General features: G+C 41.1%; 1 protein-coding gene across 1 annotated transcript in view; it reads right to left on the reverse strand.

Annotated features, from left to right (window-relative positions):
- Window positions 1–14,276, reverse strand: part of KIF24 (kinesin family member 24) — an 88,543-nt gene that overhangs the window by 31,410 nt on the left and 42,857 nt on the right. The window contains exons 5-6 of the mRNA XM_037036164.1: window positions 12,976–13,191; window positions 4,985–5,072 (exon numbers count right to left, since the gene is read on the reverse strand). Of these exons, the coding sequence (XP_036892059.1) occupies window positions 4,985–5,072; window positions 12,976–13,191 (304 nt within the window). The remainder of the gene's footprint in view (window positions 1–4,984; window positions 5,073–12,975; window positions 13,192–14,276) is intronic.

Consider the following 14,276-nt stretch of genomic DNA (forward strand, 5'->3'; position numbering starts at 1 on the left):
ACAGTTTGCTGTCCCTCAACAAGTATGACCCAGCAATTCCATCCCTAGGCATATACTCAAGAAAACTGAAAACATATTTCTACACAAAAACTTGTACTTGGCATTATTCTTAATAGCCAAAAAGTGAAAACAATCTACATGTTTATCAATTGATGAATGAATAAATAAAATATATCCATATAGTAAAATATTATTTGGCCATAAAAAGGAAAGACATACAGATATATACTATGACATGGGTTAACCTTGAAAATACTGTATTAAATGAAAGAAGCCAGAAAGAAACGGCTGCATATTGTATGATTCCATTTATATGACATGGCCAGAGTGGGCAAATCCACAGAGATAAAAGTTATGTAGTGGTTGCCAGGCACTGTGGGGCAGGAAAAATACAGGAGTAACTGGCTAATAGTATGGGGTTTCATTTTGATGTGATGAAAATGTTCTGGAATTAGATAGTGGTAATAGCTATACAACTTTTTGAAAGTACAAAAAAACACCATTCAATTATATATTTTAAAAAGGTAAATATCATGGTATGTGGATTATATCTTAATAAAAAAATTACATTAAAAACCACTGAAATGTACACTTTAAAAGGTGAATTTTATGGTTGTGAACTATATTTCAATCTAAAATTGAATAATTCAATTTAATAAATGGAATAAATTAATAATACCCATATCTTGGCCTCACCTTTGAGAGATTCTGATTAAAATGGCCTCACACGAAAATAAAAACCAAACTGACAGTGACTAGATGGGAGGAGGGCGGGGGATAAGGGGGAAAAGAAGGGGAAAGGACAAGTTGAGGAACATATATAGAGGACTCATGGGCATGGGCAAGGTTGGAATTGACTGTGGAAGTGGGAGGCAGGGTATGTGGATGGAGTAGGGGAGAGCAACAGAAAAAAATGTGGGACAAATGAAATTGAACAACAATAAAAAAATACGTGATAGAACTAGAAAGACAAGCCATAGAACAAAACAATATGCTCATGACACACAAAACTAACAAAAGATTCATATCCACAATATACAGATCAGTAAAAAACAGACAACCCAAAATAAGAGGAAAATACCCAAACTGACATTCCCAAACAGGAAATTAAAAATATAAGTTAAAAAAGGGAAGCTATTCAACTCTACTCAATTGAATCTAAAAACCAAAATAAATGAACAAGCAGAACAGAAATAGACCCATATACAGTGAACATGTCAACGATGCCAGTTGGAAGGGAGGTTCCAGGTCTGGGTGAAAAAGGTGAAGGGATTTAGAAATGCAAATTGGTAGTTACAGAATAGTCATGGGGCTGTAAAGTACAGCATAAGAAATATAGCAAATAATATTCTAATAACTATGTATGGTGCCAGACGGGTATGAAGTTTTATTAGAGTGATCATTTAGTGAGTTATATAATGTCTAATCACTGGGGTGTACACTCAAAACTAGTATCATAGTGTATGTCAACCATAATTGAAAAAAATGATTAAAGTTCACAGTAAAAAAAGCTGTGAAATTGTTTTTAATCAGTGAAATGCAATTAAAGATAAAATTAAATACTTACAAATAGGCAAAAATCCAAAAATCAAAGTGTTGGTGAAGACAAACAGCAAAGGATGGCCGTGGGAGTTTACACTGCTTTGGAAAGCAGTTGGCATCATCTAGTGAAGTGGAAGATATGTGTATCTCAACTACAACTAGAGAACCCACAGGCTGCGCACTAAAATACACGTAAGGGACACTGACAGCTCTACTGCTCAGAAAAGCTCCAAACGGAAACAACCCAATTGTTCATTAACATTGGAATGGTGAAATAACCTATACTATATTCGTATGATTGAATACTAACTACAAATAAAAATGAACAGAATTATAGCCATATGGAAAAACACAGACAGAACTCCAAAGCATAATGTTAAGCAAAAGAAGACACAAAAAAATACATACAGTGTGATTCTATTCACACAAACTTAAAAAAGAGGTGAAACTAAGTTATATCTATGGATAACACATAGTTGGTAAAACTGTAACAAAGAACAAGAAAGTGATTAGCATAAAGTCAGGAAAATAGGAGAGTATAATTGGGAAGTTGTACAGGTTCTTATGGGGTGCTGCAATGTTCTATTTATTAGTGTGGGTAGTTGATTATGCGTGTATTTGCTTCTTTATACTGTATGCATTTTTCTGCATAGTGTTGTTTTTCACAATAAAAAAGGTTAAACCATCTTTTAAAAAATTTTTTATTTATCTTTAGAGGGGAAGGGAAGGAGAGAGGGAGAGAAATATCAGTGTATGGTTGCTTTTCGTGCATCCCCTGCTGGGAACTGGCCTGCAACCCAGGCATGTGCCCTGACTGGGAATCGAACTGAGGTTGTTTGGTTTGCAGGCCCACGCTCAATCCACTGAGCTACACCAGCCAGGGCTAAACCATCTTTTTTAAGTAAGGAAAAAAATCCTCCTGATGATCTAGTGTAAACCAAAGTTGACATTAATTACATTAAAGGAAGGTTCACCAGAAGTATATTTGTACATAATTTAATAAATGTCCAAAACAGAAAAAAACATCTAAATATTCTAAACTATTAATAGTGGATATCTCAGTGGAGAATGAGTACTGTATAGAAAGTTAGAGAAGACTTTATTTTTCTGTAATATATTTTTTCATGTTCAGATTTAATAATAAGTGTTACTCTGGTTCTAATAAAAATAACTTTTAATAAAATAAGATTTAAAAATACATTAGGAAGGATACACAAAAATAACTAAAAAAACCTAGCTGCATCAGGAAAAGGAAATGGGAAGGATATTTTCATTGTGCCTTTTGAATTTTTTTTTATTTTTTAAATATATTTTATTGATTATACCATTACAGTTGTTCTATTCCCCCCTTCATTCCCCTCCCCCCGCACACTCCCTCCCCCACCATTCTCCCCCCTTAGTTTATAACCACGTGTCTCAAGTTCTTTAGATTCTATGTTTCCCCCACTATTCTTGCCCTACCCCTATCTATCTTCTACCTACTGTCTATGCTATTTTCTGTACCTTCTCCCCCCTTCTCCTCCTCCCACTCCTCTGTTGCTAACCCTCCATGTGTTCTTCATTTCTATGGTTCTGCTCCTGATCTAGCTGTCCTCTTGGTTTGCTTTTGTTTTAGGTGTGGTTAATAACTGTGAGTTTGCTGTCCTTTCACTGTTCATATTTTTATCTTCTTTTTCTTAGATAAGTCCCTTTAGCATTTCATATAATAAGGGCTTGGTGATGATGAACTCCTTGAACTTGACCTTATCTGAGAAGCACTTTATCTGCCCTTCCATTCTAAATGAAAGTTTTGCTGGATAAAGCAATCTTGGCTGTAGGTCTTTGGATTTCATGACTTGGAATACTTCTTTCCAGCCCCTTCTTGCCTGTAAGGTCTCTTTTGAGAAATCCGCTGACAGTCTGATGGGTACTCCTTTGTAGGTGACTGTCCCCTTATCCCTTGCTGCTTCTAGGATTCTCTCCTTCATTTTAGTCTTGGCTAATGTAATTATGATGTGCCTTGGTGTGTTCCTTCTTGGGTCCAACTTCTTTGGCACTCTCTGAGCTTCCTGGATTTCCTGGAAGTCTATTTCCTTTGCCAGACTGGGGAAGTTCTCCTTTATTATTTGTTCAAATAAGTTTTCCACTCGTGGCTGTTTCTTTCCCCCTTCTGGTACCCCTATAATCCGGATGTTGGAACGTTTAAAGATGTCCTGGCGGTTCCTAAGCCTCTCCTCATTTTTTTGAATTCTTGTTTCTTCATTCCTTTCTGGTCGGATGTTTCGTTCTTCCTTCTGGTCCATTCCATTGATTTGAGTACCAGTTTCCTTTCCATCGCTATTGGATTCCTGTGCATCTCCCTTCATTTCAATTAGTTTAGCCTTCATATGTTCCTCTAATTTGTGACTATAATCCACTAGTTCTGTTAGCATCCTGATAAACAGTGTCTTGAATTGTGCGTCTGAGAGGCTGGCAATTTCTTGGTCACTTAGAGTTATTGGCTCTGGGACTTTGAGTTCTTCTTGCGCCATCTTTCGGGTTGTTCGTGCCTGTTCCGTAGCAGGATCGGAGCCCTAAAGTGTTCACTAGCGCAGGGCAACTCAGTCGCTGGGTTGTGACGCTGTATGTGGGGGCGGGGTCAAAGAGGGACTATGGCGTCCTGTCTGCTGCCTGCTGCCTCAGCCCTCACCGGTGCCGCAGCTGCTGCCGTCACTGGGCCCACGTGTTTCGTCCCACTGCATGCGAGTGTGCCACCGCCGTCAGCCCTCGCCCCCTGGGGCCTGCGTGGTCCGTCTCACTGTGTGCGAATGTGCGACCACGGTCAGTCTGCCCCGCACCCCAACTGGTTTTGGTCTGCCTGCGTGCCTGGGTCCGGGGACCTGTCCTGCCCCACCCTGCTTGCTGCTGGCTCCGCCCACCTTACTGTCCCCGTTGAACGGTTAGATGTAGTCGGACTTCCGTATAATTCAGTTTTCTGTCCTTTGGTTGTGTCTTTGTTTCTCCAAACCTTTGTTGTATGCAAACTTGGTTGTGGGAGAAGGCACAGTGTTTCCACCTATGCCTCCATCTTGGCGGAAGTTCAGGATCTCATTGTACCTTTTGAATTTTTAACCCATGTGAAAGTATTACCTATAAAAATTTTTATTCAAATTAAGAATGTTTCTCTCTAGCAGCTTTTCCCAGAACCAACTACCAGAGAAGTAAACATTACAACCTTTGAAACTGGCCTAAGAACATCTTCTCATGCATTAGGTTCTCCCACATGCCCTACCTCCCTCTACCATGGCATTGAGACAACCACCTTACAGAGAAGCTATAAGGACTCACCTTTGTAAATGTGAAGCAGTATGCTTGCCATTGCCCTTTGTCTAAAGCTGAGTCCATTATACTTGCTAGGTATCAAAACGAATTCTTTTCCTGTACTTAGGCTGCGACAGTGGTATAGTAAAGAAGGGAGAGTTACCTCTAAGAGGAGTTCCACACTATCCACCTGAAGCTCCTGCAGTCCCACGATCTGTACCACATGCTTGCTATCTTCTCTTGCAAAGAGCCTGCAGATGCAAAAACATGGTTGGCATGACAGAGCTGCTGTAATAGACTTTGTTCTTGCCTCCCCAGAAACCATTCCACTACTCCCCTATCATTAAATAGCAATTTTGCCCTCTGGGTGGGATTCATGTGCACTCTCCCCAGCTATCCCCACAACTCCTGGCCCCCACCCAGGGTTTTAGGTGTGATCCTTGACTGTTGGAAACAAATCAGCATCTTTGGCTATAATTAAAAGAATAGAAGTATAGGAGGGGAGAGGAACAACAACAACAAAAAGAATGCATGTATAACTCAAACCTATGCCAATCAGTGGATGGTGTATTCCTGGCTAGAGTGAGTGGTACAGGAGTGGATATGGTATCTCTACCAGGTCCAATCAAAATCAAGTCCAACTATAAATGAATGGATCAAAAAATTATGGTACATATACACAGTGGAATTCTATGCAGCAGAAAGAAAGAAGGAGCTCCTACCCTTTGCAACAGCATGGATGGAACTGGAAAGCATTATGCTAAGTGAAATAAGCCAGGTGTTGAAAGACAAATACCAGAGACTTCCGCCAAGATGGGGGCATAGGTGGAAACACTGTGCCTTCTCCCACAACCAAGTTTGAATACAACAAAGGTTTAGTAAACAAAGACACAGACAAAGAACAGAAAATTGAACTATACGGAAGTCCGACAACAACAAACTGTTCAACCAGGACTGGTAAGAGGGGCGGAGCCAGCAGTGGTGCAGGATCAGGCAGGAAGGATCCCCCGACCCAGGCACGTAAGCAGCTGGGGTAGCATCTCGGACAGAGTGAGGGTGCAGGGCAGGCTGTGCATGGTCACACATTCGCGCGCAGATAAACCAGCAGAGGTGTGAGCAGTGAGACGGACCCCCGCAGGCCCCAGCGGCAAACCCAGTGAGGGTGCGGGGCAGGCTGACCTCGGTTGCACATTTGCGCGCACAGAAAAACCAGCAAAGGAGTGAGCAGTGAGATGGACTGCGCGGCCCCCACAGGAGGAGGAAGAGGGGACCGCTATTGATTTCCTTTGACCCCACCCCTACATACAGTGTCAAAACTGAGTGACTGAGTTGCCCCGCCCTGGTGAACACCTAGGGCTCCGCTCCTTATACATGACAGGCACAAACAGTCCAAAATATGGCTCAAGAACTCAAAGCCCCAGAGCCAATAACTCTAAGCGACCAAGAAATAGCGAACCTTTCAGATGCACAGTTCAAAATACTGGTGATCAGGATGCTCACAGAACTGGTTGATTATAGTCACAAATTAGAGGAATATATGAAGGCTAAACTAATTGAAATGAAGGGAAATGCACAGGAAACCAATAGTGATGGAAAGGAAACTGGGACTCAAATCAATGGAGTGGGCCAGAAGGAAGAACGAAACATCCAACCAGAAAAGAATAAAGAAACAAGAATTCAAAAAAATGAGGAGAGGCTTAGGAACCTTCAGGACATCTTGAAACGTACCAACATCCAAATTATAGGGGTACCAGAAGGGGAAGAGGAACAGCCATGAGTGGAAAACATATTTGAACAAATAATAAAGGAGAACTTCCCCAGTCTGGCAAAGGAAATAGACTTCCAGGAAATCCAGGAAGCTCAGAGAGTCCCAAAGAAGTTGGACCCAAGAAGGAACACACCAAGGCACATCATAATTACACTAGCCAAGACNGTTAAAGGGACTTATCTAAGAAAAAGAAGATAAAAAATATGAACAGTGAAAGAACAGCAAACTCACAGTTATTGACAACCACACCTAAAACAAAAGCAAACCAAGAGGACAGGTAGATCAGGAGCAGAACCACAGAAATGAAGAACACATGGAGGGTTAGCAACAGGGGAGGGGGAGGAGGAAAAGGGGGGAGAAGATACAGAAAATAAGTAGCAGAGATGGTAGGTAAAAAAATAGATAGGGGGATGGCAAGAATAATAGGGGAAATATAGAATCTAATGAACTTGAGACACATGGTCATAAACTAAAGGGGGGAAATGTTGGGGGAGGGGTGTGCAAGGTAGAGGAGAATGAAGGGAGGGAATAGAATAACTGTAATGGTATAATCAATAAAATATATTTAAAAAAAAAGAAAGACAAATACCATATGATCTCACCTTTAACAGGAAGCTAAACAACAAAACAAACAAGCAAGCAAAACAAAAACAAAGACACTGAAATAGAGAACAGGGGACAGTGACCAGAGGGGAGAGGGGAGGGAATTTCAGGGGAAAAGGGGGAAGGGTTTATAGGAACTAGTATAAAGGACACATGGACAACAACTAAGGGGGGTGGAAAGGGGAGGGAGGTGTGGAACACTGCGGGGATGGGCTGGGATGGGAGTAAAAGACAGAAAACTGTATTTGAACAATAATTAAATAAAAAATTTAAAAAAAAATCAAGTCCGAGTCTCTGGTTGTTAGCTACCTGGCTGTCAGGTGTGCTCTCTCTCTCTCTTGAAGTAAAAGTATGTGGCCCTGGAGTAGTTGCAACCATTTAACATTCACAAAAAAGACAGTTCTGGAATGAAGCTAACACCATAGAAGGCGGAGCAGATTTGCAAAGAAATTGGGTCCCTATAACATCCCTGAGCTGCTACAGGAAAGGCACTAAGGCCTGACAGATCTCTAGGCTTTCTAGTTACATGAGCTAGTGATTTCCTTAAATGCTTAAGCCAGTATAAGTGGGGTTTTATTTTACTTGCAACATAAGCAGTCCTGATATACCTTCTAAGAGAACAAGGAAGAGCTGGTGCTACAACTGAATGCCTCAGCCTGCATGTAAAGTAACAAGTGGTTATGATCTACCACTTAAAGCCAAGACCCACCAAGGGGCGTGTATGGAATCTACTGAAGACTCTAAGATTATTTTTCCCTCTTAATAAGATACTGATTGAGGTTAGAAATGAAATTGAATTTCATAAAAAAAGGAAATGATATTCTCTCCAAAATTTTTTTTTCTCAGCCTATGCTTCTACCAAGTTTCCAAATTTTTATAAGATTGAAGGAAAACAGTTCATGGATGAAAACAACTCTACTAGAACAGTTAGGTTTATGGAATAAAAGATGAATCTAGCTTTCAGAACCCTCATGTCATTCCTGAACATACTTCACAGGCCCTATGCCACCCCAAGAAAGATTCCTAACAGACAGCCCAAAACATACTGCTAGGTTTTTAAATCCTATCAGCAAGATTTCTATCACTTTTTATGCAAGGGTATAAAACAATTTATCCTCTACTTTTAAGACTTAATTTGAAGATCCTTAAACTCTCATTTCTAGTTTAAGAGTTGGACTAAGTATGTGTGTATGTGTGTATGTGTGTGTGTATATATATATATATATATATATATATATATATATATATATACACACACACACACTTTTATCTATGTTTGTCAAAGCCCCACTATTATCATAGGAAATATATTTTATTATAAAAACAACAGAGTAAATCATAACAGCTCTAAACCAACAAGAAAGTGTGGCCATCAGCGGATCAGGACATTTCAGAAGACAGAGAAGGGGAGGAAACAAAGGGATACTAACCGATTAACCAGAGATTTAAAAAAAACCCACCATAGCCCAAGACACTCATGGAGTAAGTCTGGGTCTTTCCTTCTGAGTCCTAGAGAAGCTTCAAGCCACAAATTAGCATGTTCCCATCCCTTTGGCTATAATTAAAGAATGCAAATATACAGGTAATATACCCGAGCCATTCATTAAAGAATTACACTCACTACAGTTGAATAATCTGACTTTCCCTTTACACACAAAAAACGAACCATACACACAGTACAATGATGGCTTTAATTTTCACGCCACCTGTTCTTTAAAGGAAGTGGCAATTCTGACAGGAAAGGACCCCTAATAAGATGGTTGGGGTTGGAAGAGCAGACATGATTAAACTAACTTGAGGGCTTCAAAACCAACACAGAGAGTAAAAAAGAAAGGTAACTCTTTGCCAAAGCAATCCCAGAGTAGCACCCTCCTTTATCTGGCACAACTGAACCCCTAAAACCCATATGTTCTCTGAATTGTGGCATATGTAAAGGCCCCTTTTTGTTCAAGTCCACAGAATGATGGCTGGCCCAACCCACACTGTGGCCTCTCCTCTCCAGTATACTCAATACTCTAACGTCCCTCTTCAGTGGGGGCCTTATCACACTTCCTCTACTGAACTGGAGCTGCTCCTCCACATCCACTCCCCATTCCAGTGCTTGCCTGGCACTCATAGAACTTCATGTCCTTTTGGACAGCTCTGAAGGGGCATGGATCTCTTTGTTGTGGGGCTAGTCTACTTCACTGATTTGGTTTTCCCAGCCTTCTACCATGTTCAGCCTCAACGCACTCCTCTCCACCTGGTATAGCTACTCTCAACATGTTTCATGTCTGGTTAATTCTGTTATGACAAACTTTTATCCTTCCACCTCCCCTACTAACTCTCTCCTCCCTATTATCCCAGTCAGTCAATACCTTCACAACTTCATTGCCTCCTACTAAGTGATCTGTTTCAACCTAAATAAAATTTTATGCCATAAAAATACAATAGAGGTTTAAAATAAGAGTTACTGAATACATTTCTAAATTATTATATTATATTGTAAGGGCAACAGTTTAAGCCTTATAAAAGTCTAATGTAGCCCTGGCTGGTGTAGCTCAGTGGATTCAGTGCGGGCCTGCGAACCAGATGATCATGGTTCGATTCCCAGTCAGGGCACATGCCTGGGTTGCAGGCCAGTTCCCGGCAGGGGCCAGTTCCCAGCAGGGGATGCACAAGAAGCAACCATACATTGATGGTTCTCTTCCTCTCTCCTTCCCTTCCCCTCTAAAGATAAATAAATAATAAAATATTTTTTTAAAAAGTCTAATGTGAAGTAAAGAGATTTTCTTCTCAACTGACTTAAGAAAACTATCATGAAGCCCATCCTACAACTGAGGGAAAAAGAAACAAGACAAAGTGAGAAACATTATTTATAGTTCTTCCAATGTAATAATAGGTCAAAAGAATATGAAGAGATTTAAGTATATGTTGGTTTCCTGACCTCCTGAAATTAGACCTTTTTCATAGGCCAAAATAAAAGAGATCATCTTTTTATTTTAAAGACCTTATTCATTCACCCTCAGAGAGAGAGAAAGTGGGGGAGAAAGAGAGGGAAACATCAATGTGTGAGAGAAACATCAATCAGCTGCTTCCTGTGTGTACCCAACTGGGGACCTGGCCCGCAACCCAGGCATTCCCTGGCAGGGAATCCAACCAGTGACCTTTCAGTTTGTGGGCCAGTACTCAATCCTCTGAGCCACACCAGCCATGGTTAAAAGAGATAATATTTAGATAAACATTATAGACTATTGATCACTTGAAAGGCTAATTTAAATCTTTCTATAGCTGAACTGACAGTTTCAAAAATATGTATCTGCCCTGGCTGGTGTAGCTCAGTGGATTGAGCACAGGCCTGTGAATCAAAGGATCATGGTTCCATTCCCAGTCAGGGCACATGCCTGGGTTGCAGGCCAGTTCCCAGCGGGGGACCCATGAGAGGCAACCATATGTTGATATTTCTCTCCTTCCCTTCCCCTCTAAAGATAAATACACAAAATGTTTTAAAAAACACTTAAAAAAAAGAAAAAAATATGTATCTGATTCAGAAGACTTTCATTTCACAAAATGGTATTAATGTCTCATTTTATAACAAAAGACACTCAAATACAGAACAGGCTGACAGTGACCAGAGGGGAGAGTGGAGGGAATTTCAGGAGAAAAGGGGAAGGATTTACAGGAACTAGTATAAAGAACACATGGACAAAAACTAAGGGGGGTGGAAATGGGAGGAAGGTGGGGAGCACTGCGGGGGTGGACTGGGATGGGAGTAAAAGACAAAAAACTGAAGGACTTCCGGCCAGATGGAGGTGTAGGTGGGAACACTGTGCCTCCTCGCACAACCAAGTTTAAAGACAACAAAGTTTTAGTAACAAAAATGCAGCCAAAACACAGAAAACTGAACTGTACTGAAGTCCAACATCAACAAACCATTCAGCCAGACCGGTAAGAGGGGCAGAGTCAGCGGCGGAGCAGGGTTAGGCAGGAAAGATCTTTGGGTCAGACCGACCCGGGAGTGTAGGTGGCAGTTGGCAGATCTCAGGCATGGGGTGGCAACAGGCTGACTCAGTGAAGGTGCAGGGCTGCTGGCTGACCGCAGAAACACATTTGTGCACAGATAAACCAAGCAAAGGAGTGAGCAGTGAGACAGACCGCTCAGGCCAGGACGCCAACAGTGGGAATTAGAGCCTGAAAGCACCAATTGGAAAGACTTTTGGGGTCGAGGTTGCCTGGAGGAGCTCCCAGGCTCACAGAGAGTTTGTTGGAGAAACCCACAGGGTCCTGGAGGGTGCTCAAGCCCACACACCTGGGAACCAGTACCAGAAGGGCCCAATTTGCTTGTGGGAAGCAAAAGGGGGAACAGAAATCTGTGAGAGAGCAGAACAAACGCCATCACCCCACTCTGACCCCACCCCCACATACAGCATCACAACCTAGTGACTCAGTTGCCCCGCCCTGGTGAACACCTAAGGCTCCCCCACGTCCTACATAACAGGTGAGAACAGACCAAAACATTATGGCTCAAGAACAGCTCAAATCCCCAGAGCCAATAAATCTAATTGACCAAGAGATAGCTAACCTTTCAGATGCACAGTTCAAAATACTGGTGATCAGGATGTTCACAGAATTTGTTGATTTTAGTCACAAACTAGAGGAACATATGAAGGCTAAACTAATTGAAATGAAGGGAAATGCACAGGAAACCAATAGTGATGGAAAGGAAACTGGGACTCAAATCAATGGAGTGGGCCAGAAGGAATAACAAAACATCCAACCAGAAAAGAATGCAGAAACAAGAATTCAAAAAAATGAGGAGAGGCTTAGGAACCTCCAGGACATCTTGAAATGCTCCAACATCCAAATTATAGGGGTACACGAAGGGGATGAGGAAGAGCCATGAGTGGAAAACATATTTGAACAAATAATAAAGGAGAACTTCCCCAGTCTGGCAAAAGAAATAGACTTCCAGGAAATCCAGGAAGCTCAGAGACTCCCAAAGAAGGTGGACCCAAGAAGGAACACACCAAGGCACATCATCATTACATTAGCCAAGATTAAAATGAAGGAGAGAATCCTAGAAGCAGCAAGAGATAAGGAGACAGTCACCTACAAAGGAGTTCCCATCAGACTGTCAGCGGATTTCTCAAAAGAGACCTTACAGGCAAGAAGGGGCTGGAAAGAAGTATTCCAAGTCATGAAATCCAAAGACCTACAGCCAAGATTGCTTTATCCAGCAAAGCTTTCATTTAGAATGGAAGGGCAGATAAAGTGCTTCTCAGATAAGGTCAAGTTCAAGGAGTTCACCATCACCAAGGCCTTATTATATGAAATGTTTAAGGGACTTATCTAAGAAAAAGAAGATAAAAATATGAACAGTGAAAGGACAGCAAACTCACAGTTATTAACAACCACACCTAAAACAAAAGCAAACTAAGAGGACAGCTAGATCAGGGGTGAAACCACAGAGAATAAGTAGCATAGATGGTAGGTAGAAAATAGACAGGGGGAAGGGCAAGAATAGTATGGGAAATACAGAATCTAAAGAACTTGTGACACATGGACATAAACAAAAGGGGGGGAATGGTGGGGGAGGGGTGTGCAGGGTGGAGGGGAATGAAGGGGGGAATAGGACAACTGTAATGGCATAATCAATAAAATATATTAAAAGAAGAAAACTGTACTTGAACAATTAAATAAATTTTAAAAATTAAAAAAATGTCTCATTAAATCCCATGATTCGGTGGGACTCTGGCTTAAAATAATGATGAACAGATTCACAGTTTCCCACTCATATCCAGTACCTTTTCCTTCTATTTAGGAGGTCATAAAGCTGTCCACAGTAGATTTCATAGAAGCTGATCCACACAAAGAGGTGCCTTCTTGACTGGGACACTTCTAGTTGCCTGAAGATATCTTTGGCAGCCAGAGCATACAGTCCTGGGTTCTGATGGGTGCCTATCATGGTGTAGGTCTTTCCAGCACCTGTCTGTCCATATGCAAAGCAAGTGGCATTGCCTCTAAGGGAAGAATAATTTGTATCACTTACACATGACAGAAATGCTAACCTACCCATAGATTTTTTTTTAATCCTCACCCAAAGACATGCTAATTGATTTTTACAGACAAGGGGCAGGAGGGAGAGAGGGAGAGAAGCATCACTTGGTTGCCTCTCATACATGCCCTGACAGGGGACTGAACCTGCAACCTGTACCCTGACCAAGAATCAAACCCATGACTTTCTGGTTCACAGAACAATGCTCTATACACGTGAGAGCTCTACCCATAGTTATTTTTAATAACTAAAGTCAGGTTGAAAAAGAATCTTTGACAAAATTCAGCTATAAACACACAATTCTTTTAAGAAGAGAGCTTTACATTACTAAAACATAGGAAGAGGAAAAAACATTCTCAAAGCAGTACATAAGTTTTCTGACAGAAATTTTTATGGAACTGGTAAGACCATAAGGTAACTCTGAAAGATAAGGAAACAAGGACTCCTACTAGATCACAGGTAGCAAATACAAGGCCCGAGGGCTGAATCTGGCCCTCCACCTTGTTTTATCCAGCCTGGAACCTTGTTTCTACCTGGCGGTAGCACTGAACTCTCACTTAACTGTTAAGGAGTAGTACATTTATACAGTCCTAAAATTCCATTCAGCCCTTTGAAGGCAACTGTGCGGCCCCAGTGAAAATGAGTTTGACATCCCTGTCCTAGATGCTTCAGAGGGTCCCATAGAAGACAATTTTGTGTTAATCTGGAAAGACAAGTCTGCTGAAAGAAGTAATAGAGAATGAAATACAATAAATAATAGAAGATCATGTGATAAACATGATGGTAGTGACCACTCATTTAAATATTAAGTAAGTTTAGACAGTGAGAACAATGTAAGTAAATAATTTGAGGAAGGACTCAGAAAAGAGCTTCTCTCGGGGTCTCAGTTTTCACTTTCATTGATAAGTTACTAGGTTACTTCTAAGATCCCTTCTAGCCCTGATAGTCTCTGATTCTAAGTGAGAATCACTATTCCTGCATGTGGATAAATGTGTGCACACACTCTGTATGAGTGTAAAGAACCACAGAATAAGAGGTAGAGAGTTAAAG

Source organism: Sturnira hondurensis, unplaced genomic scaffold (assembly GCF_014824575.4).
Source record: "Sturnira hondurensis isolate 20B ecotype Veracruz unplaced genomic scaffold, ASM1482457v3 Scaffold0022566, whole genome shotgun sequence".
NCBI lineage: Eukaryota > Metazoa > Chordata > Mammalia > Chiroptera > Phyllostomidae > Sturnira > Sturnira hondurensis.